Source organism: Elaeis guineensis, chromosome 3, assembly GCF_000442705.2.
Source record: "Elaeis guineensis isolate ETL-2024a chromosome 3, EG11, whole genome shotgun sequence".
NCBI classification, from domain to species: Eukaryota; Viridiplantae; Streptophyta; class Magnoliopsida; order Arecales; family Arecaceae; genus Elaeis; species Elaeis guineensis.
In genome coordinates this window covers 6,302,060-6,328,084 of record NC_025995.2, presented here as the reverse complement: position 1 = coordinate 6,328,084, position 26,025 = coordinate 6,302,060, and the positions used below count along the sequence as shown (strand labels likewise).

Below are 26,025 nucleotides of genomic sequence, written 5' to 3'. Positions count from 1 at the left end.
TATTTTTATCATTTAAAATTGGCATAGTTGGGAGATTTGGAGGACTTTTCTGAAATTTTTTAAAGTCAAGGGATGTTTGGGGAGTGTTTTTATAATTATTTTCAAAAAATTAATTTCTCAAAAGTTGAGATCTTTTTCTACGTTTATGACGCGTGGCTTAAATAATAGAGAGAAATAAATCTCGAAGGCAAACTTTCCATGACGGTTCTCTGATCCCCTCTACTTTTCTATTTCCCCTGATTAATCCCATGCTGCTGTGCTTGTCCTCACCTCACCTATATTATTCTCCGCAATCTGGTATCGGGTTTGCAGCCGATCAACCACTTCAAGATTAGGTTCAGCCCTTAAAGGAAATTTTTTGATGCCTTTCCCTTAGATTCTCGATCGCACGAGCCACGCGGATTCTACCGTGTCCAAAAAATAGCAATCTTTCTCTCAAGATCGGCAATTTCTAGGGTGAGAGCCTTGGATTCAGGGGCAGGGGCAGGGGCAGCGGCAGCCATGAGGATCCAACCAGCTCCCAAGAAGCGGAACATCACCTTCCGATACGACGTCGGCGCCGCCCTCTCGGCCGCGGAGATGGTGGTGCTCGGGCACCAGAAGAATCTCCGCCGCCTGCCCCACATCTTCAGCAAGGTCCTCGAGCTCCCCCTTGCGGCCGACGCGGACGTCGCCGTCCACGAGGGCCCCGACGGCTTCCGCTTCGTCGCTGCAGCCGGGGACCTCGCCGGCGAAGCAGTCCGGGCCCACGCCGTCAGGATCCACCCCGGCGTGATGAAGGTCGTGGTCCGCGGCGGCGCCGCTGGCATCGACGACTTGGACCTGGACGGCCTTGAGCTCAACCGGTGGAGGTTCCGGCTCCCGTCATGCACCAGGCCGGCGCTGGCCACCGCCGATTACGTCGATGGAGAGCTCGTGGTGACCATTCCGAAGGGCGAGGGCTCCGATGAGTCTGATGATGATGAAGAGGAGGAGGAGGATGGAGGAGAGGCGGAGCTTTGGGGTCGAGAGGAGAAAGGGGATCTCAGAGGTAATGGAGGCATCGGCCGGCTTGTGGCTGTACAGTAATATGCTTTACTACTTCAGTTTATAGATAAAGATGGTTCTTTTGAATCATGGATGAACTGTTTGTGATGTGGTTTTCAATTCAATGGAAGAATGTTTGATGTAATTAATTATATATGGTTCTGGCTGTGTTTACTTTGCAATTAGCTTGTCAAGTTCATTCTTCTATCTTCTTGACCTAATTTCTCTTGCTCAATGAAGTGGAGATTTCTTGAGTCCCATCTGCATCGAAGTAGGAGCCCTCCCCTTGATCGTCAAATGAAAGCATCTATTTTCTCCTGTATATATTGAATTTTGGTTTATCAAAAGAATTTTGTGTGTGATTCGGTTCACTTTCATGTCAATCTAAAATTCCTCCATCTTCTTGATTGTTGTGTTGGTTTATATGTCTTATTCTAAATATTACTTGAGAAAAAGAGTTTTTTCCTATATATCCAGTTCCTACTCTTGGTCAATTGATGTTGACTTGATTAAAACCTGTTACTTATCTTTTGTTGGAAGTCCAATGTAAAGATTTTGAAGATTTGCAGGTCTTTTCCATTGGGGAAGTGAGGATCCTTCACTTATGTTACATGGTTGGTAGCACTTGAGAGTTGTTCTCCAGATGCCTTTGGCCTTGCTGTTGATAACAAGCACTAATAAGGGTTTTCTTCCTGATCTGTGCTGCCAGTGATTTATTATTGTTCATGCAGTTGTTCTCATTGAGTTCAATCTTGTTTGAATGGGTTTCTTTCTTCACTTCAGGCTTTCAAGTTGGTTGGCAAGTATGTGTCTATGTCCTAGGCTAGAATTCAAGCATTAGGTCCCCTCCAAAGGGAATTGAGTTAACAAAATGGAGCAAATATGATGTTATTGCCATGAAGGGTTCTGGTTGATCTGGTTTCACTAGGCTCAATTGTTCACTCTCATTCTAGCAGTTGCTTGTGTTTTTCTATGTTTTAGAGACCTTAACATTCGCATGTTCATGCACTTGGCTTATATTTTTATTGCAGTATATAATCTATGTTGATCATCACCCTTCTGTCCCATTTTTCTTACTGTCTATATTGTGGAACACTTTTGTATTTTTCCACTGTGCGATCCAATTCCGTGAGAGATGGCATGTCTACTTAATCTGATGCAGCTCTTTCGTTTAGTCAGATGTTTGAACGATTAAGTGTACAAGTGAACTTTTATTAGTGCTGACCATTGTCTGCTGGAGAAAGAAATTCTGTCTTCTTAATAGATTTTAACTTTTGACATTTTCTGTTGTTTCCATTGCTTTGTTTCACACTATGGTCAAGCTAGATTTATTCTCCACTTTTCTGCTTTCTAGCTATTAAAATTCCATATCAATGTTTCAGTATTGCAGTAAGTATTCTTCTTGCTATATATTACTTCTGAAAATATCTGGGTCATTACTTCTGAAAATATTTTTGGACTGCCCAAGAATAATTGTTTTTTTCCAGCTCACTTGCTACTGGATAATTGCTTGCACTGCTATTTCTTTTAAATAGATCAGTTGTGATATCACTGAGAACAGCCTACCTTGGATGCCGCTGGTCCTTGTCGTTCCTTAGCTCATCTTCATTCATTCAGCATATTTGCAATTCATTCTTGATGTTGTCTTATTAGGAAAGCTGTTTGTTGGTTAGGTTCTTTTGAAGCAAAAAATGCTGCATATTTTTGTTGTGTTCCTATAGTTTTTCCAGGTGCATGACATCCTTGTGAATGTCTTCCTTGGATTCGTTCTTCCTGAAAATATTTTTTATTCATGTTTTTTGCCAGTTTGTGCTTTCGTTTATCTTTATTCTATTCATTTCTTTTTCCACTTTTCTTTAATGTGATGCTTGCCAAAGAAGCGTGAACAAGTTGATCATCTGAGTTGGATGATAAGTATAGATATGTCAACAGCATGGCGTCACCAATTAATTTGCAAGGTCGTTTTCAAGCTGAAGAACAACATATCTTATTAGCTTGATTGGGAAGGGCCACCACCTATTAAACCTATGACTGCCCTCTGTTTTTGTTTATCCTCCTTTGCTGCGTTGGGGATTGGATTACATAGTTTTATCTTGAATGTCTTCAATACCATGTTATCCTCTGTTGGCATATTTCATTGAATGATCATGCTTTTATGCTAAAACGTTTAGACTATTTTGGTATTCTATGTCACTGGCAAACCGTGGTATAACTGCAACTCAAATATTTGATTTAGAGTTGGATGAACCATTCTAAAGCAAAGGGCACTGGAAGCATGATTCTTAATCTAGCAAGCCCTCATACTGGAGGTTACAATGTCTCTTAGAGGATGCTTGATTAGGGAGAGTGGGGGTCCGAAATCAGAATGAAAATAAATGATTTCTATTCCAACCGTTTGGTTGGAAGGAATTCTATTTGGATTCCGATTCCGGGATGAAATAGTAATGGTCTAATTTACTTTGAACGCAATCCCTGTTCTCCTCTCTATGGATTCAAATTTTCATTTCGATTTCGATTCTGATAATGAACCAAATGCTTGGGAGGATTTGACTATTCTGATTTCAATTTTAATCCATTTCAATTTTTATTTCGATTTTAATTTCGATCATGAACCAAGTATCTCTTTATTCTAAACGATCCAAGCTCAAGACTTAACATGCTTGAGGTAATATAAGACACAAGCAACAATATTTACACTATCCAACTAGAATGATCTCAGTTACAAACTTGTGTGCAAGGCTTAAATGAAGAAAACAACGCATTGGCAATGCCTGGAATGTAAACAAAACAAAATAACTTCAATCAAAATGGAAATGAAAGGCTCACGTGATGTTAGGTGTAATTATCAAAACACCCCCTCAAGTTAAGATGGACCTCCTTTTTAAGTTTTTCAGATGGATCTTTTAAGTTGATTAAGTCATGCAATATCGTCCCACCTTTCATTTCCTATTACTTATCATTTGATGGTCAGTTGACAACTTTATGACTAAAATACCATTAACTGTACTTGTCAACAAAAAAACTTAGGTTCCATATCATGAGAAATACCAGCCCAAAATGGTGCCTAATAATTATTGATTGGATCTGATTCATCATGGATCATTAATAATTTATCAGTCAAAAAAAAGAAAAAAGAATTAGACACATCTCTAATGATCTGAATCAGGTCCCATCAATAATTTTTTAATAATTTTTTGTGCATCGTGTATAATGCAATAAAATTGACGTAGAGCACGCTGTCCAATCATATAGAATTATATAGCATAATTAATAATGAGATAGATATTAAATATAACTCTATTTTTTTCATCAATTTTTTTATGATGAAAATATCTTTTCTTTCGTAGAATAAAGAATAAATAATTTTATTACTTTCTGATATCTTATATGATTTTCTTTGAATATATATGACATTCTGGACAATATATGCGACTTTTTGTGTCTTTATGACATTCTAAACAATATATATAACTTTCAGATTTTTTATATGATTTTCAATGAATATACATAACATCCTAAATATATATAATATATTGAATAATATATATGGCTTCTAATATCTTATATGATTTTCTATGAATATATATGACATCCTGAACAATATATATAATTTTTTATAAATATATATAATTTTTTAGACAATATATATGGTGACTTATATAATTTTCTATGAATACATATGACATCTTGAATAATATATATGACTTCTTATCAATATATATGATATCTTGAACAATATATGACTTTCTATTGGTAACTAACAGAAAATCATATAAGACATTAGAAAATCATATATATTATTTAATATATCCAACATGAAGTCGTATAAAGCATGAAGAAGTCATATGTATTGTTTAGAATGTTATATATATTGACAGAAAGTTGTATAAAACATTTGAAAGCTGTATATATTGTTTAAAATGTTATATATATTCACAAGAAGTCATATATATTATTCAGGATGTCATATATATATTAATCAGAAATCATATAAAGTGATAGGAAGTCATATATATTCATAGGAAGTCATATGTATTGTTCAGTCATATATATTCACAGAAAGTCATATAAAGCATCAAAAAATCATATATATTATTTAAAATATTATAAAAATATAAGTTACATATATTGTTCAATATGTCATATATATTCGTAGGAAGTTATATAAGACATCAGAAAGTAATAACATTGTTTTTTTTTTATTCTACGAAAAAAAAATATTTTTGTTATTAAAAATTAGAAAAAAAAAATTGAGCGGCATTTAAATGTCTGTCCTGTCGTTAAGTGTATTAAGTGATCCAATGTAATTGAACGTATGCCCCATATCAATTTTATTGCACCGCATGTGGTGGGCTAGAACTTTTTCATAATTTTTCCAAATGTGCCAGTGGCTTGGACCTCCAGATCCCCGTCATCAAAATCATCCGCCTCTCTAATGTCCTCCGCCTCTCCGCCTTTCACTTCGCCAATGCTGGTGTTGTCCCACTATTCTTCGCCTTCACTCTTCGCCAAGGACTCTCATCCATGAAGCTGTATGAGGCCTGCTCTCTGTTTGATATAATGGCTGGCATGGGCCCATTTGTTCGCAGGAGTTTTGCAAGGGAAACAGGCTATTGGAGGTGGAAATCTGTGTAGAGTGAGAGAATCTCATGATTTTTGTTTGAACCGAGTAATATGCATTAGCCATGTATGGAAGGATGGAGTTGGCTCGGAGTATCCTCGAGAGAATAAGGGAGACGGGCAGCCCTGGGGCTGATCTTTACGCCAACAACACAGCGATAGGCGGGTTGCTGAAGCTGGACTAATTTGATTATGGGACTTAGTGCAACTAGATGGTGGAGACTGGAGAGGGAGACTTCAAATTTTCATACAAGCCAAGCTTTATTATTTTGCCCGAGAAACCAGAATCTATGGATAAAACCCAATAAACCGGCATCAAAATAATCAAATTTCTAAAGAAAAAGAGATGGAAGCTGGCATCTTTGAAGCAACAACCCTCGTTTGAGATCCAGATAGCCATCTTATATGATTTTTGGGAAGAAATGGGTTGTGGGAACCATTTACACCTCCCGCAAAGGATTCGGTTCGAAAGAGAGATGGATTCACAAAGCGTGGAGGGAGAGCAAGAGGAGATGGGGATGGAGGTAGATGTGACGTGGGCGGTAGGAAGCTGCATGACCAAAGCCTTCTGATTAGAAATTCGAAATAATGACGAGAACAATTTTACCGCTTTAGATGATTTCTTAATAGCGTTGGATGGAAGGTCGGGCTCTGGACCACATTAAATCACTAAACGAACTTAAAGAAATTTAATTGAAAAAATTTAAATAAAGAGGAAAGATAAGTAAAAATCTCCACAAACAGAGAAGTTGTTTGGGTAATACTTCAATAATGTTATACTTCAGTGGGGACTATAAGCTATATTACAGTCCTTATTCATTGAGGAAACTTCCTAGAAAAGAGTGCTGGTGTATGGCAGGACAAGACAGGCTCTGGAGAGAGAGCTTCTGGCTACAAGACTTCCTATAATTCTCAAACAGTGGGCTCGAGCTAATTTTTCCACATGCCTCCGTGCTGTAAGCATCAGATCCTGAATACATCCAAACCCAACAGCTTTCATAGCTCCATACCTGTAGTTCTTTATTAATCTTGGCACACTACAGAAGGCTGTTAGTTCCTTGTTGTATTTTCTTCAACAACTAGGAGGGGAAATTCTCTATGATTCTAAATTAGTTTCTTGTAGGGGAGGGGTCCCTGAAAGAATATGAGCTTATCCCCATAACATTATTGACCTTCAAGCCATGCAAAAATGCAATGAAAAAATAAAGAACTCAAAAGAAAAAGCAACATGGAAGTCCATATTACACGTCAATAATTCCTATGGAACATTAAAGCAGTCATCAGTTTGTACATGCTAATGCTAAATGTAGCTAGGGAAAAATAATAAATAAAAGCAAAGTTCCTTCAAATAAAACTTTGTATAGATGACCCGTAACGCATTCAGCTTGAGTTATTTCATTCCGACAAAATGGTGATATAAACCAGAGAAGTCAAGATGGTGGGTGCTTGATATATTCCATCAAGGCACAGAACTGCAGAAAAATCCAAACCATCTGACTGAATGGGATTATAAGCTTATCAATGCTTACCCAATTTTTGATTCATTCCCCTCTAATGATGTTAAGAACTTCCCAACTATCAAGTGTTTTCCCAGCTCCATGAATGTAAAAAAACTGGGACAGTGACCTGGAAACAAGTGCTTCCTTTCCATTTCATAAACCTAATCATGTTCAGATGATTGTAAGCACCAAGATGAAAAGTTAAACAGAAGCAATAATTAAAGACTACAAACAGAGATAAAAAGAGGCCTATGTGGCCATCAGATTACCTATAACCAATAGTCAAAGATCATGAGAAAATTGAATGAATAGAAGACTGGCGCCCACTTGATACAGAGAAAATGTTGATCATGAACCAACCATGCCACTAAGTAGACAGCATATTACATAAAGACACCGATGGTTCAACTTCTAATAAATGAAAAATTAGAGTGACCGACATTGGTGATTTACCAGCTAAATTATGGCAGAGAGGATAAAACAAAGCAAAACATGTTATTTCTTAAGAAAATGTTAATAATGTCATCCTTCTTCTCAATTGTGAAAACAAGATCAACAACGTAACAATGTAAGCTGATACAGAAACTTTGTTCAATTATCAGAGGCTAGCCCAAAGTGTTCATGAAGGATACTTTTGTTGGTTTCTCCAAGTCCTTTAGCAATTTTCATAATATTCCTGAGTTTTTCCTCTTCATGCCTTATTTGATCCACTCTGTCCAGAACATTGGCAAGAAGATTATCGCAATCACCCCCATTAGGTAAAATAGAAATAGGATTTGCGAGTGCTGATCTTTCAGAATCAAGCTGTCGATATAAACTCAGAAGGTAATCTTTCTGATCATAAAGCTTTTGCTCCACAATCCTACAGTCCAGCTCTTGGGAACTTTTCAATTCCCGAAGTATGTTATCTATATCATCTTCAAGCTTCACAGACACATTATCATAATCTGAAGTTATGTATACTGACAGCTGAGCTCTCCCATCAACTACATCATTCTTTTGCAGAAGTTCAACCTCCTCTTTGAGACCCTCATTTATTTTATATCTTGTAATGTCTGGTGCCCCTAAAAGTGTTATCTCATTTCCAAGATGCGAGGTATCTCCTGCATTTTGAAAAAGAAAACTTTGTAAATTTACAAACATAGATTGGATGGAAATATCAAATTTTGAAAAAGCTATGGTATATAAAAATTAGTATCAGTATTTCTTCAAAAATATATATTAAAAAAAAAAACATTGTCAGCGTGTTCCTAGAAGCTGCTATATGACTTCCCAAAGATGAATCATGGAAGTATTGACAGTAATCCACATGTACGATAAGAATATTGACCATCTAGGTCGACATTACGTCATTGTCTCATTGGACAAAAAAATTGAAACAAAACAAGGATAAAGCGTGTTCTCATAAAATTTCAAGCATTGCATTGCTATTCTCTAAATATTTGTATATCAGCAAGGTCATGACAAAAGTAACTGCTCTGTCTGAATGGAATTAAATTGAGGATTTCCTAGTCATGAGAGGTTTGGCAGGAAAAAATCCAATGAGCTCAAAATTGAACTCTTATTCCTTTCTGATCCATTTCTTTTTACATAATTCACTTAACAACAATTAAGTTTGAACTTAAAAATTGTTATCAAGCTTCCCAGCAGAATTATGTTTATTGAAGAGGTTGACAATGCTAAACCTCTTCCAACTCCTATTTTGGTTTGATCTCATTATTATACTTTACTAGGCCATTTCTTAAGTGTGTTTCATATCATTGTTGGCAGCATATGAAATCTGGATAAAAGACTTTAGATAAATAGTCCAGCATATCAGATCATGAATACAAAATCAGCTTTACGATGCATCAATGATGCAATATAATTCCATGAAATTCGAGTCAAACAAGGAAAATAACAGAAGCGCAGGCATAAAGACAACTGGGTGATGATGGTTAAACATCAACAGAAGGGATGTCAACCTAGGAACTTGATCTTGCAGAGATGCTAGGCTTGTTAAGAAGTGTTATGCATTGCATAAGCACAACGACTGTATCATGTGACTTTAGTCACATCAAAGGCCAGCTAGGTTTGTAATACATCAGTAACATAGCAGTGAGTCATGCCACGGTGCCATGGTGATCAGACACAAGGTGGCAAGGTGCACAAGGAGCTTGACTTACAAGTAAAGACAATATAGCAAACCAAGGTGACTTGTGGTGGTGTTCTCAAGAAGAACAGTCATATAACAAGGAGGTATGCATGCACATTGAGACTAACTTGATAGGTGGTTGCTTTTGGACACTTCGAGGGTGTTGAAAGGAAGATTTTCAGTTTCTATGCAGGAACCTATACTGATAGCTTACTGTACAAGTCTAATCAATAAGGTACACCCCCCATAACAAAAAATGGTATGCTGTTTACGGGGAGACAACAGCTGTAGCATGTGTTAGTACAATGCTGTATCAAGCCCCCATACTATATCGATATCTTACCGACGCAGTATTGTACATCCAATACACAGCAGTATAGTCAGTACAGAAAAACTTGGATGCCAGAATTCGGACCTATTTTTTCTAGCAGGTAGCACATGTCTGTGCGCTTGGCTATGTTGTTGGATTGCTAGATGGCTAGTCTGGGTGTGCAGCAAACTGAGGCCCTGAATGATGAAGGAAAATTGACCCTACGACAGACACACAAAAAAGGAAGAGGGAGATAGTGTCAGCTCTGCTCTTCTCTTTGTTCAATGGTTGTCCCCTCCTATGGGCCCCATTACTCAAGTGATGCAAAGGTGGCAACTAAGCTTAAGTCCTGCATTCAATCAACTAATATAGCCATCCAAAAGGTCCTGTACTAAAGGCATAAATAAAACTGAAGCACTAAATTTCAGCATATAATGATTCCAAAAATTCAGATCTAACATCTAGTCCTCCCAAAATTTGACTCGTGATGTCTAAATATATGCTCCACAACTCCTATATGCATCATAGATGTTGAAGAGGGGATAATAAGTGGAGATTAGGGATTAGAAAGTGTTCTCGGTAGAGGAGAGGGATAGGGCAGGAGCAACATAGAGCAGGTGCACAAAAGTAGGAGCGATGGCTAGGAAGAGTGCAATTCTGTGGTTGTGTTGGAGCAAGATCGATATGGGCTTGAAATTGTCAGAACTTTGCTGATGAAAAATAATCAAGCCAGGCTTAGGTTGAGTTGATTCAAGCTATGAGTCAAAATTCAAATAATTCCACAAGTATGGAACTGATCTTTGGCCCAATCTAAACTTCAGAATTAAAGATTGCACAGAACCTTTGAGTCCTAAAATATTATTTTAACCATTCTCACTCCACTTCTGCCCAATCAAGACTCCTAGCTCCTCCCCTACCCCCATGCACCGCACACCTCCCCCCACCCCCCAAACCACCACCACCACCAAAAGAAAAAAAGAAAACTTTCTCCTTCTCCCATTTCCCACTCTTTTTGGCCGTTGGTTGATCAACTGGGAGTTGGTATAAGAGTGGGAAATGCTGCAAGAATCTTTTTAGAAGTTCAAAGGAAGCACTTGGGAAGCTGGTTTAGGAGCAAATTTCTAAGGAGATGTTCAACCAAGGTATAATCTTGGATTGAAGTTTACTAAGCATTGGCCTCTACAGTTGTGATATCTAGCTGCCACTTGCTTTTCCACATCAAGAGCGGTTTGGAGAACAAATACGCATGGGTTTTGTCTATTACTAGAGGATGCTGCCACGACATGGCATCACCCCTTTCTCCCTCACTTTTTAAAAATTTAAGGACCAAACCAAATTAGGTTCGGCTCAACTTTGATTGGTAAAACTTGGCTCAAAAAATCACCAAAATGAATTTGCTTCAGATAGGAGCTAGGTCTAGATTTGGCCAAAATGAATTTGCTTCAAGTGTGTGGTCCAGCGGTAAGATGATGATGTATATAGTAGAACAGGAAAAGAGGAAGAAATGATACTACATACCAGCAAGTTAACCTAAACCTGTTATGCCAAAGTAGGTGACAGGAGCCACAACTAATTTCAAGGGACCTGGACATAAGATGAATCAAATTGGTTGTAGGATTGGAGGAGGACAAGGACGGCTGGGAGCCCCTTTAAATATAGGTAGTAGAAATAAGCAAGAAAAGGCTTGTGTTGACCCTAAATGATTAGAAGCCCCAAGTTGGACATAGGAATAAGTTCAAGGTTTTGAGAACATTCTGCTAAGCATTAAATCATTGTATTGAAAAGAAATATTGGAACAAGAAAAGTTCAGGATCTGATGGTTAATTAACAGTAAATAATCTAAAAATCGACATAGCAACTTAGTGATAAGGAAAATTGAAGTAAATTAGAGTAACTTGTGACAACTTAGCAAAATATTATAAATTATTTGTAAACTCTAGCATAAATCCGTAAACTCATGATTTATTTGTTAAATCATTATATAAGTGACTATGAAGATTATAGATGCGAAATTGAAGAATAAATTAAAATTTCTTGATAACTCACTAGGCAAGGCCAGAATCAATCACATAAGTATCTATTTATCAATAGTGAATGCAAGGCAAAAGTAGGAACAACAAAGAGAACAAGAACAATGCAACACAGGAATAGCTTTAACACAGTTTAAACTTGAAACTTAAAAAAATCAACACAGTTCATTATTTTATTTGTTTGCACTTTACTCTATTTAGAAGTCACCTTCAAATGAGCAAACCATAATATCCTTCTTCATCTGCCCTTTTACTTAGGATAATTACTACCAACATCTATTTGCCAAGGAAGGATAACTTCAAAGTAGCAGGATTAACAAATACAAACAAGCTATTGTCAGGCAAGGGTGATGGAAGCAGCAATAGTCATTCACAGCAGCGACATCATCAAAAATCAGCAACTCATGGTGGCAACAAACTAACATTACCTTTTAGGCATGGTTGGTTACCATAACCAAGTGCCAGGGCAGCAGCACTTTAAACAAGTACACATACCATGCTTTTCCCATGGTCTTTCAAGGAAATGTAAACAAAAATAGTTTGGGTTTCCAGGTTTATACATGAAAATGATTTCTTTCATTGACCGTCATGGGTCACTGATCTTGACTTGTTAGAATATTAAAAAGGATCTAAATTCATGAGACAATAACTTCAATATGTTCAGAAAGGGAGAGGAATTTCTTAATATTATCTCAAAAGGAATAATTATTTATTCTTTTAAATATTGTACTTAATGTTCCACTATTCTCAATTTATGAACGAAAGAATTCCATTTTGAATCATATCTTAAAACAAACAAAACAAGCAGCATATCCTTTTAGCTTTACAGGTTCAAAATTTTTTCTCTAGTTTTCATCTCGTTATTCAAACTTGACTAGTTTATGGGCCCAAAAAATTGTATGACGAATTTTTTGAGCAAGATGAAAGTATTAACTACTCAGTAAAAACAGAATACCAAAATGATAATAGTTCTAGCATAAAAATGATCTATTTTCCACTAACATGAATTTCCTGGATGCAATTTAGTATTGTCTATTTCTGATTCTTCCTTTTTTTTTTTTTGGATAATTAACTTCAACAAGGCACGCTACCATTTCATGATGCCAAGCAATCATACCCTATGGTCCTGGTACAAACATTTTTGAATTTTTCACGAAACTAGCTGTCACATGTCAAAAGAAATGGGTCTGCACAGAAAAAAGTTGGCATCATAAGTGATGGGTTATGATAAATTTTGACACTTTTAGGTCTATCTAAAGAAATCTAACATCCCGTATCATATTAATGAAGCTTGGAGACTGTACCAAATTCAAGTACTTTTACCTGAGAGCAAGTAAACCAAAAAAAAAAAAAAAAAGTTCAAATGAACTCAAAAATCATACAATTACCAAAAATAACGAGATATGGTTAGGTTGCTATAAATGCATCAATGAGATGTAGGAACCAACAAAGTAAATCCAATGATAAGTAGAAATGTATGTACCACCAAAAAGGCATGTGCCATGCATGTGCTATATGATGACACTTCTTTTAGGTTCAACAGTTTACTTCTATTAATCAATTTTTAAATGCACCTCTCTAATTCTGTTTTGCAATAGTATCATCAACGACAAAATAAATATAGAATCTTCTGCACAAAAAAAAGCAATTTTTTTTAACAATAAACAAACTGGTTTACATCAATACTCAGAAAAGGCATTCTGATCCTCGATCATTTATCACAGCACTATTATCATCCAATGTGGCCCAAATAAAATACCAAGCATTTTAGGTAATAACAGGCTTGAAGATAATAGTCATCATAACAGTTCCAGAGGCTTCCTATTATCTTATAGAATTAACATATATACTAAGAATAAAACTAACCATTGGTGTTTAATTGTTGTCTCGTTATAATGTATTTCACCAATCATCCAAATAAAATAGCATTTTTTATGCTCGAACTTTTGTCAATATTATATATATATATATATATATATATATATATATATATATATATGGCCTGATCTAGAAACATGATTATGAGATTATCCTGCCATTACTGTCCATTATTTTCCACAATGGTATGATAAACAAGGAATGCTGAACCGACCTGAGCTAGGCGGGTTCTGCCCATACTAAGCTGTACCAATGCCAGACAAAGGTGGTTCAGCCGCTTGAGTTGGTTAGTTTATAAAATGCTCCCCAATTTTCACTTTGATGGTTTCATTCAATGGTTCAATTCATTTATAAAACCCTCTCTAGTCCCCACCCCCATTCGAAGGTTCAACAGCTTTTGAGGTTCTCTCATTCATTTTGCTGTTGGACACTACTCGCTCCCCCCTCTTCGATGTTAGCCATCATCGATAATCCTCTCCTCCTTTCTTTTCTTTGTGCTAGGGTTAGAGTTAGGTTTAGGCCTCGACCCTCCACTTCTTCATCTGGTGTTCTTCGCTTCTTGGTCTCTCTTCTTTGTTTTTGTGTGTCGAATGCCATGTCATTGAGACCGAGCGAGCAGGCGGAGGTCCACCAAGAGGAGTCCTTGGTAAGCCTCACTGCTTGCTCTCTCCTCCCCTTCTTTCCTCCCTCCCTTCCTCTCCCTTCTCGCGCGCCCCCCCCTCCCGTCCCCCCTCTTCCTCTCTCTCCTTTTCCCTCTCCCTATTCCAATACACCCTGGAACAAATGATACAGACCCATATCACACCAAACTAGTCACCAGTTGATACAATTTCAGTATCGATTCGGCAGAGCTTGATGATACGAATCACCTTAATAGCGATTATTTTTTTTCCAAAAAAAAAAAAATCTAGTCAAAGCATGAATGAAAGTATGTTGACATTAAAGTTTGGACAAATAATGACCATTACTTCTACTACAATGGTAATTAATGACTTCAAATTGAGTCCATTATTAGGGAATGTTGGCATTGTTCAAAACTTGGTTATTGAATAGAAGTATGCAATGAGTTGTTGATTCTTGCTCCTAACTTCACCAAATAAAAACTAACTTTCAACCTCTCATAGCCCACTTTCTTATTAACTAGGTGTCCCTTAGCTAGGGTGGATCAAGTAAAACTTTGATGAGGCTATCAAGAATAGGGGTGTTGGAGAAGCTGTTTACAACTTAGTCGTGACCTCCGCATGGTAATCAAGGCAAGTATTGTCCAGTTATCCCAATGCAGTGTTCCTGTAGCAAAGTTGAAAGCGGCCTTGAGGATTCTTCAAGATGTCACATGGATTGACACAACATAAAGTGTGACAGACAATTCTCAGAGTCAAAAGCACAAATTGAAGGAAAATTACATTGAAGAACCCTCCGCTCGATGAAGAGATCTTGCTGAAGAATTAAAACTAATACAGAATCAGACTAGAAATAAAACTACCTATCCAAATAAAGAAACATACTAAAATTATTGAACCCTAAAAACATACAAACTTGGCAAAAATCAGTGATATCTCTAATGAAAAACTTATAGGAAAATATTTGATTGTCGAAGCCCTCACCCCTGAATCATTGGCTCCCATGAATCTTGGCATGGTCTAGCTAGTCACAGTGCTTGGCAACTACATATCATGCAGCATCAAGAATGGACTTCCATAGGGGGGTTGGGTGGAGGGAACTCTTAGATGGTGACTAATTGGTTGACTAATAATAGTGTCTTCTGCTTGGCTCAGCTGACGATATGCATGGGATGTGATGCATTCCTTTCCCAGGGCCAAGCCTCATACTTTGAAAGAAGAGTAAGGTGTACACTTGGTTAGTGTTGGTTCCCAACTGCCAGAGCAAGGAATGTAGACTAATGGATCTCCCCCATCTATGGGATCTAATAGCATCTGATCCAAAGGGTGTTTGTGGGATCGATGCCTAAGAGAGACAAATGAAATCATCCCAAGAGATGAAAAATGAACTCTTTTTCTCCCGCTTCGGCGAAGCTTCTCGCTGTCTCCGACAGCCATTCAACGCAGAGAAGCCTGTGAAAATAATTTGGCAACACCTTCGTGCGGTAATAGCAAAAATGAACAGTGATCGGGGGGCAAAAACCTTTTATAGACAAACTGACGGCTTAGATTAACTGATCTCCTTGCCAATTTGCAACACTTGACGTTACTCCGATGCTCGATCAGATGACGGTTAGGCGCATCTCCCTCCTGATTTAGCTACGACGGATCGATCCGTGCCCAAACTGATAAGCCAATCAGACGTTGACAAATGACGCACTCTTATTTGATATTTTCAAACCGCCCGTCCAAATAATGATGGTAGAAGATCTGGCGGATCATTTTCTGAAAGATCAAGTCTCTTCATTTTCAACAAAGTAATTAATTTTGATGCTCTCGAGGCACGGTGCATTTATTCCAAACTGCGGCAACACCAGTCTGAAAAGTTTCGAGATAAAATACAAAGATAAGATCTCCTAATCGATGAAAATCGGATCGAAAATACAAGTACGGAGATAAGATCTCCTGATCAATGAAAAATCGAGCCAAAAGTCAAATGCAGAGATAAGATCTCCTAACCGATAAAAACTGAGCCAAAAAGCAAGTGTGGAGATAAGATCTCCTGATCAGTAAAAATCGGACTGAAAATTCAAATATAGAGATAAGATCTCCTGATCGATGAAAAACCGAGCCAAAAGTCAAATGCGGAGATAAGATCTCTTGACTGATAAAAACTGAGCCAAAAAGCAAGCGTGGAGATAAGATCTTCTGATCGATGAAAATCAGACCGAAAATTCAAGTGTGGATATAAGATCTCCTGATCGATAAAAATCGGATCGAATATTCAAGTGCGGAGATAAGATCTCCTGATCGGTGAACGATTGAGCGAAAAAATAAGTGTGAAGATACGATCTCCTGGTCGGTGAAAATCGGACCGAAAATTCAAATGCGGAGATAAAATCTTCTGATCGATGAAAATCGGATCGAATATTCAACTGCAGAGATAAGATTTTCTGATCGGTGAATGACTGAACCAAAAAGCAAGTGTGAAAATAAGATCTCCTGGTCGGTAAGAAATCGGGTCAAAAATTCTAATTCGAAAATAAGATATGTTAACCGATAAAATCCGATCTCTATGGCAAACACCTCCCAAATTAGTAAAAATCCAACCTTATGAAGATATTTTTACTTCCTAGTCCGATCAAAGAATTATCATCTTGGACATAGAAAGTGGAAGGCAAAGTGTTGGTGCATTAAACCAGTCTCATGACACGTGACATCATCATACGAGATCAAAGAGATGTCAATCTGAAAGTACGAGGTCCCAACAGATAATTCAGCTCAGTATTTTACCGACCTGAATAAAGAACACTCTTGTATTCTATCCGAATGATGTCTCAGCTAACAAAAAATATTCAGATCGGATATTTACCGACCTGAACTCCAATGCCTCATCCGAGATGAATATTATGACATTTCTGTTTCATCCCGATCATCTATCGAGGTGAACTATTATAGTGACAGACTTAATCATTCTGCGAACGTCCACAGTGGTTTTCTCAACTAAAACACAGCTGGCTACGATCTCATGTCCAGCTCATATGTACCGCTGTACGCCAGCTCACTTACAGGTGGCTCTTTAACTGCCTAACAGATTCTTCTAATGGCCTAACAAACTCTGAAACGGCCTTCTCAACCCCTCTATAAATAGAGGGTCAGGGATCATCCATCGGTAAGTTCTGCTCTCTGAAACTAGGAAAGACTCTGTCGGTAGAAAATTAGGCCAGACTCTTGGCTTCTACTAAGTTCTCCTCCAGTTCCATTCAACCTTTCTTACTCTTTCACTCTTTTTCACCTCTGCTCTCAAGGCTCGAACTGACTTGAGCATCGGAGAGTCAAGAATCGGAGGATCCCCATTCAGTTTTTTGACTGATTTTGCAGATTGGAGAAATTTCCACCGGATCGCATGAATCATTCCAGCCTAGCCTCACTCGATTCGAGTCGTCCTACTCCAGATTTTGAGCCTTGTAGCAACAGAAGCCATCATGGCAAATATTGCAGTAGTTTAGGTCTAAAATCACTATAGTGCCACTATAGCACAATCACGGCTATATTTAAAACGACGACATAGATTTTACTCAAAAATTGATCTTCTTTTTTTGGGAAGTGACTTATCAACCAACAAACAATTGTCATCGCAATTCATATACATTTGGGCTTCAGATGCAGGTTATTCAGGCCTATGTAGGCTCCTAATGGCTCATTATGTGGCCAAATGGCACTGCAGTCTAGTCACGAAGGCTTTTATGCATATGCAGCTGCTCTAGACCGTATTTTATAACAATAATTAGAGCACAAAGTGGGCTTGCTAAGTGCTATTTACTTGTAAGTGCTTATTGTGAGCTTGAGATGGCCAATAATGACATGTCCAGAATTTTCGCTAGAGAGGACTTGCAGCGAAAGAGTGTCAATATCTCAATCTTCTCAATGCTCTTAGCAATGCCTATCCTTGATGATGCATGTATTTGAGCTAGAGAATTGTTTCTTCACCATGTTTTCCCTTAGCATTTTTCTTATTTACTTTTATGGGCATGGTTCCAAAGGACACCTATGCTTAGATTTGGAGCTGCCTCAAATAATTTTGTTTGTTCGGGGGTGTCTGTTAGGAAACCTTCCGTGATGAATTCTCTGCAATAAGTACAGTTTATACAAGAGCCCTTGGTCGACTATTTGTTGGTGTTTCAATATTCCAATGACATAATACCCACAAATCTCCTCATCCACCGAGATTCTTCGATTGATGTTTAATGTAAATCAAATGCTGATAAACTATCAAGCATGCAATGTGCTTGCCTTAACAATTTGGCCAATGTTTAACAATGTACATGGCTCTAAATTTTTGGCAATACAGGATGGATTTTATCAAAATGTCATCCCATGAACTTTTACAAGTGCTGTGTGAAGAATTGGAATGCTTATCAAGCACAAGACCCTGCCAACTGAAAATACTTCAAAAGAAGATAAAAACATGATTTAAAAAGTTACCTTGCACCTGTAGAAAAAGATTCCCATTAGATAACAAATATATCAATATTTGCATTCCATCCTAAGCATTGATGTTAAATGTTAATGGCTTAAAGAAAACTAAACTTCGATAAAAGTCTAATGAAAATTTCAGGCTTCAGGAAAAAGGAAGACACATGAGAAACGACAAAGACACATTTCTGTTATGCAGGCTTAGAAAATTTAAGACTGAGCAAAGCAGATGGTAAAAGCACTCGAGAAACCTTTAATGAAACATCCAGACTTTCCTAAAATGAGATTAGAATACATGATGGGTGAAGGACCCAAATCTTTGGACAACTGAGACTGGATACCTGTCCAGTGCTGTTGCCCGTGTACTTAAAAATATTTATGAGTCAGAATGATGTTTATGGTACTAGGAATCCACAATCAAACATAGGCTTAATTTATACCTCTACCGGAATTTTCATAATACTACCTTATTTATACCAACTAGTACTAATTGTAACAAATGTGATGAGTGTCACAGTGCTAACGTCCTGAGAAAAAGTATAAGAAAATCTGACCTACAGTAGGCATTGAGATGCTATCCTCCATCTTCCAGATTTCACCAAGAGGAACACCTTGTTTAAGCTGGATCAAATATCACACATCATGTTGTTGGTTGAGAAATCATAAATAAGGGGAGGAAAGAAATTTCCATTCATCACAGATGCAGCAGCTCAAAGTGAAAACTAAATCATAAAAAATAGTACCTTCAGCAAGATCAATCCAATCTGGTTATGCAAGCTCTTTGCTCCCATCTGTTGAGAGCCACGCAAGATGCAGAAGCCCAAATTTAAAATTTTTTCAATATCATCCCTGGAGTCAAGAGATTCACATATTGTTATTAGCTTGGTCACATGTGATATAAGGTCGGTTTTATTGTCACAGCGTCTGCAATAATATTCCACATCCAAATCAATGGCTCCTCCAACAGTCCCACCCATGTAAGAACGAAGGGCACATTCAATATGTGCAACATGCCCACAGATAAGATTCTCATCCACAATTGCCTCACATCTAATAAAACTATAAGCTCCATATGCCCAATCAACAGTTTTGCAGCACAGGATACAACAACAGTCACGACAGAAACCATATTCACTGCAGCAGATATTACAATCCTTGGCTCGCAATCCATTGCTTCGTTCTTTCTCTTGGAGTTTGCACATCTTATTCCCAGCTTTACAACCCCCAACCCGAATTTCTGATACAGAACCATAACATTCACTGACATCCACACTATTGGGAGATGCATGAATATATAGGTTTTTCTCAGAACCTGCAAAATTTGAACACAGGTATGCAAGTATCAGCACTAGTGAATGAATATAATTATCTAGAACTGGAAGATCTTGAAAAATATAAATAAATTTAATTTGGAACTATTACAACTATAATGGGGTGGCATTTATAATAGAAGAATGAAATAATGGAAGGGGGTTATAAAACAAGAAAGGCAGAAGAACTGGACTTGTAATCTAGAATAGAGTTTGCAGTTCTTGTGTCTACTTGGTCAACCCAAGAATGTAATGATTAAAGCATTCTTTTCTAGGAAAAGATAATAATTAAACTACTTCGTGCACAGAAATATGCCTGGGAATCTAGTAATAACAACATTAGCCTACAGTGAATGGCAATAAAGAAAAAACTTCACTGAACTAACATATTAAACTTGACAAAATAAGATACTCTTCTTTTCCTGTAGATCTGGTGAGTTTCTTCAACAATTGTACAATCTAATAATGCACAATTAATCAACTTCTGTTCGAGAGTTGACACCAGACTGATAATCAATGGTTAAAACAAGATCCAACTGCAATATGAACCTTGATTTGTAATGCCAAATGAAGATCATAATGTGATAGGGTTTTTAAGGTTGTCAAAAGACAGCGTAGAGAGTGATATTATGGTATCTGAACCGAGCACTTTTTAAGTTTTAAGGACACCACTTAATAACACCCAAATACGTAAAGGCTGATGTCGCACCATCTTCTACCTGTGACAGACACAGAGCCCCATAAAATAATAGTTTAAACAGATGCAGGGGATGAAAAATATTATCTAATACATGATGCTATGATTTCCATGTTGTTAACCAGTTGCCCAAGCACTTCCCATTTGAAAGACTGTTAACTATGACAGATTATCAATTGTGAACATGGGCAAGGAAATCAGAGCAAACACTTGGGGTACTTAAGGAAGTCTGAGGTAATAAATAGAAATACCAGTTGAGTTCCAAGAAAAGAAAGATCATAGGGAAATCAATTAACCTTTTTAAACACCATATAAATAATTTAACATCAACAGATTACAAGTGTCGTATAACTTATTGGCATAATGAAGATATTCAAAGGTAAAGCTCAACCAATGTTAAGACTATTATGACTTCTCCTATGGTTACTGATACAAAACCATATTGTCAAAATGCTATCATCATAACAACTGATATCCATCTACCTCCCAAGAAAGAGAAAAAAAAAATACATTACTGCACATATATCTGCATTATCAATGATTTCTCAATTTCTGTCCATGATTTAGAAATGATATCAAATACTTTTAACAATCCACGTTGGTGATTGAAGACAACATGGTAGTCCAGACTTTGTTTAGCTGCATATCTTACATGTAGAAGTAGCACCACTGATGCTACTGAAAAGTAATGGCAACTTGAGTTTTCGACATCAATATCTTATCTTCCAGATATGTACCTAACTGAGAACTCCATAGAAATGCAAGGTGTTAAAATTTCCAGTTACCTATTGTCACATACAGGTGTATGCATCACAGCTGCATAATGTTGATTTTCACTTCGATACCAGTCTTGTACCTTTCTTCTTCTTTTTATAATTTTTTTGCCTGATGGAGAAGAAGTGCTTCCATTATCATCTTTTTGCAATTGTGATAATTCACAGGTGAGATAACGAGGAAAACTTAGGCAATTTATTAACTCATCTCAAGCATATCTAATTACTGTAATTTGTGTCAGAAGGAATGCTTGAAAAGCACACTTTCACTAAGATGTTCTTCAAATGATGCAATACAGAGATTCAGTTAATCAAGTGTTGATGTCAGTACTCAATCAAGTTGAATACAAATTTAATAAAACAGAAGTACAGACTTAAAACAAAATCCAGTACAACAAAACTAATGTAACCGGATAGATTAGAAGAAGACAGGTACTAAATGAAGTTGAACCTTTTCTTGGAGCATGACCAGCACAAGGAACCCTCCAAATAAAAGAGGCAAAAAAGGAATCAACATCCTTGTCAGGAAATTCCTTCCGAATGTATTCTTCAAGTGATGATTTGCTTGGAAATCCCGACTTGTTACCAGTAGCTTTTGGAAGATGGGCAGGGGGGTAAAGATATCTGTCAATCCAGTGGCCAGAAGCAGTTTTTCTATTCCCTACTTTCCACCGCCATTTATCTCCAGGATGGGGCCAATCTTCAGGAGCATAAGGCAAGCCTTCACCAGATGAACCACCTGCAACAGGTATGGCAACTAGGAGCTTTCCATTTGAAGATGGAGTCTGACAATTACTCCCTTCTGATAGATCACCCTCCATGGACTTGTTTCTTCCAAAGAATAACTGATACTAGGGAACCATAAAGCATTCAATTAATTCCCCACCCTGGATAATTCAAAAATATATTGCATTCTACATTTTCAGTAACTAGTAATTTGCAAACTTTTGATTTGCAAAAAATATGTTCAAGACACACACACACAAAAAAAAAAAAAAGGCCAGCCATCAAGCAAATTGTTGAAAGAAATGGGACTTCAAAAATGCAAAATCATTAGCACTTCTAAAAACTTTGGGAGAAAAGAGAGCTTTAATATTAAAAAACAGCAGTTAAAGAGCTTTAATATTTAAAAACAGCAGTTAAATCACTTTAGTGAACATATATTTTAGGATTTTTCTTATGCTACAAAATACTCAACTCCAGTTTGTTTGCAGGATTGTCTCATATTGACAACTGCTTGCATACTCCTAAAATGGCATCAGTAATGTTACAGAATAAACCCCATAATTTACAACAGACTGGAACTCTCCACCAATACTAGCCATTATCGATCTCAATATAGACAAGAAAAAATCAATCATGTTAAATCAAATCCTAAATGATAAATCAAATCCTAACATTAAACTGTGTTGTTAAATTGTCTATCATGGGAGTAACTGATGCGTAAGTAGAAAATATCAACCCCCTGATTTTTTGGCCAATAGATGCTTTATATGTTTTAAATTATGTTTCATGGTATGGCTTTTCAGTTAAGATTTTTTATCACTAATTTTGCATATTAGGAGTCTCAATTCTACTGACACAAAACCAATAATGGGCCTTTTAAATCGAGGATCCAAGCTGTTAATCATCATTGAAAATATTTAAAGGTCTTAAAACATGATAACATATATACATATATTACGTATGTGTATATGCATATGTATGTATATATACACTTATGTTTTTAGAAGTTCTTAATATGCATCAAATGGACCCAAGACAAAGAAAAAGTATGTCAAAATATATTGTATGCAGTAAATTGGAAAGGAAACCGTTGATTTTTAACTAGACATTTTAAATTATCTACAAATCTTTTTCTCAGAAAAAAAGTATAAACCAAAGTTCAATTATCTAAAAGCTCTTTAATCATAAATCTATCCCACCATTGAAATTGATGATTTCATGACCATCTCATGGATAGGTTGGATGCAACCAAAAACATCGATCTTAAAAGTTGAAAAGCTAAAACTTTTAATTTTTGGTCACTGAGCAATGGTCATTTTAGGCATTATAGATCACTTTATTTTGAAGAAGTAGATCGTGTGCTGATCATTGGTTCTAGATCTCGACATCCTACAATGTACCAATCAGTTGAACAACATCCTACATTACATGCTTGTGAAGTAAGAGGTTAAAGGATCAGCATTTTATGCCAATCAATAACAATAGTACATTCATCCTGAAACAAAATTTCTGTGGTTTAACTCAATTATCACCTCCAACAATTCTGATAATCCAAAAAATTTTCCACTAGGCACCAGAGTTAAAACCTTCAATGGCTGGGTTGAATGATGCAACCTCCATAATTTCTAAAAACAAATCTAAACTCAAGGAAAAAAGACAAAAAACAAAAAAAAGGGAAAAGAACAAGAAAAAACAAATCCTCTCCTCTCCTCCTATGCTTTCTACTCCACCCTCCAAATATACACAGCGACTACTATGGATGAATTTAACACTGATGATTCACTGATTATGATCATGGCATGGGCCTCCATAAGACTAGTTCAAACACCAACTACTCCATGCATTTGCCGCCACATGCCAGCTATTGCCTGATCTGAAACTCTGAAAGTCTTCCAAGTTTTACCTGTATCATTTATTAACACTATAACAGAAAAAATTTAAAACAACTCACAATGTGTTTTCAAAAGTCTGAGAATGTTTCAAGCCGATCATCAATCATCAAAGTTGAAAAAATACTTCTCCATCAATCCATATCAAGCTTTCAATAACAATTAGCAGAATACCAACCGAAAGTAGAAATATAAAACCACCAATTTATAAAATAAATGACAGACAAAGGACCTCAAAAGACATCATTAGGACAACAGACAAGGTTTTCTTAGCATGTTGGCTGATACCTTGGCACCAATTCTGGTGTAGGATAGATTTGATTATCCTGCTGGCTAGCACCTTAGGAACTCATTTCCTTCCAGTGAAGAATCTAGAAGTGATATATCAAAAACTATAATCGTTGAACAAGATAGGAGACTAAAATTTTCTTCTTGCGTCGAATTAAAAACCAAAAAAAAAAAAAAACGAACGAATGAAAAATGCAGAAAAGATTGAGCTAGAAAATATTCCCCAATTAAATCAAAGAATACATGAACTTAAACAAAACGATCGCCTTGGATGTAGCAATCTGAATCGAGAAAGCAGAGATGAAAGAATCCGAGTCAAAACCTTGAGAGAGCTAGGGTTCCAAAAAATCGTTCATTTTTCTGGAGAATTCTACAACTCTTTCCTTCCGTTTCAAAGATTTAGAAAGGAGAAGAAGGTGGACAAGGGTTACCGGACAGAGAATTAGGATTCAGGAAATCGGAGCGACCATCAAACAGCAGCGAAGGAATTTTATTTCGAGTGACCCCCTTCCTTTCTGGATCGAGGAAGAGAAAGAGCGAGATGGACGAGGGAAGGAGTGGGGTTGGGGGGGGAGTGTGGTTTGGGGGTTGTATGTGGCTTTCTCGTCGAGTTCCCCAAATGCCCTCGGCGTCCGACAGGGAGAGTGGCTGCCGCGAGCGGGGAACAATTATTGGTAAGAACGGTTTTGGCATGTACATCTGGAACCATCCAGCAACAGTATTATCTAAATTTAATTAAAAATTTTAATAAAAAAATATTTTTAATTATGATGAATCAACTAATAATTTTTTTTTGTTTTTAATAAAAAAATTATTTTTTTAGATGGTATACTAATTTATTATTGGATGGTCCAAAATACATATAATAAAACTATTCTAACTAATAATTTCTCGTGAGCGGGAGACATGTTGTTTTACATATCGCAGGCAGTTAGAAACCTAAATGTAATAACTCAAATTTTTTTTCTGTATCAATCTTAAAGTAGAGCTAAAAAAAAAAGCTACGGAAGAGAAAGACTCCTGATGGAGTCCATCTCCTCTTCCGAGTCCGATTGGGAAAGAGGTTTTAAGCCCATTCAAACACCGACGAGGCCCTAAGATCTACGCTTATAAATTCCTCTCTCATCCTCCTCAATGCATCGCCCAACTCTCCAATCAAATCGTCGGTGAGGCCGCACGATCTCCATCTTTCTCCAACGTGTGTTCCTCGGTGAATCATCATCAATTTCTCGTCAGAGACAAGGTAAGGATCCCTTCTTCTCCTTCTTCCTTTCTTTTCCGAATACCATGAAGCTTTTGATGGCCGGATTTGGTTGCCGACTGTCGGATTTCATAAGGGATAAGATATCTCCTATTTTTGTTTCTTCTTTTCCTCTCCACTGGACCGGCTACCATCGTCGGATGACCTTAGTTACTGAGGATCTGAGGCCGTCGGACGGTCCGCCACCACGATGAGTCATTGTCGGAGATCGCCGCCATGGGAAGTGGCCGGCCAACCATCCTTTTAGTTTCTTCCCCTATTTTCAATGAAGAAGAAGAAAGAACGATACAGGAATAAAAAAAAAAAAGAAAGAAAAAGAAGAAAAAGGAAAAGAAAGGAAAAAGAAAAGGAAAGAAAAGAAAAGAAAAAAAATGAGAGAGAGTTCTCTCTCTTTACTTTCTCCTCTCTCTATCTTCTCTCTCCACTTTCTCTTTATAGATTCTCTCTCTACTTTCTCTCTCTAAAATTTTTTCTCCCTAGGCATTTTCTCTCTTTGTGAATTTTCTCTC

The 26,025-nt window shown here is 37.0% G+C and overlaps 2 protein-coding genes across 6 annotated transcripts; one reads left to right on the top strand and one right to left on the bottom strand.

The window, feature by feature from the left end:
- Nucleotides 1-182: 182 nt before the first annotated feature.
- LOC105042302 (uncharacterized) lies at nt 183-1,208 on the top strand. Its single transcript, XM_010919450.4, has one exon. It carries the CDS (start codon nt 502-504, stop codon nt 1,066-1,068), a length of 567 nt encoding a protein of 188 aa, XP_010917752.1. The 5' UTR covers nt 183-501; the 3' UTR covers nt 1,069-1,208.
- Nucleotides 1,209-7,621: 6,413 nt separating this feature from the next.
- Nucleotides 7,622-24,903, bottom strand: LOC105042301 (uncharacterized). Of its 5 annotated transcripts, XM_010919447.4 has the most exons (6): nt 24,687-24,903; nt 24,256-24,338; nt 21,804-22,203; nt 19,316-19,884; nt 19,127-19,193; nt 7,622-8,248 (listed from the first exon to the last, which is right to left on the bottom strand). In XM_010919447.4, the coding sequence occupies exons 3-6, from the start codon at nt 22,171-22,173 to the stop codon at nt 7,737-7,739; spliced, it is 1,518 nt and encodes a 505-aa protein (XP_010917749.1). In that variant the 5' UTR covers nt 22,174-22,203; nt 24,256-24,338; nt 24,687-24,903; the 3' UTR covers nt 7,622-7,736. The 5 variants fall into 5 exon arrangements, with proteins under 5 accessions (XP_010917749.1, XP_010917748.1, XP_073109701.1 ...); XM_010919446.4 differs by lacking the exon at nt 24,256-24,338 and having other exon boundaries at nt 24,578-24,903; XM_073253600.1 differs by lacking the exon at nt 24,256-24,338 and having other exon boundaries at nt 21,804-22,239.
- Between the last annotated feature and the right edge of the window lie 1,122 nt (nt 24,904-26,025).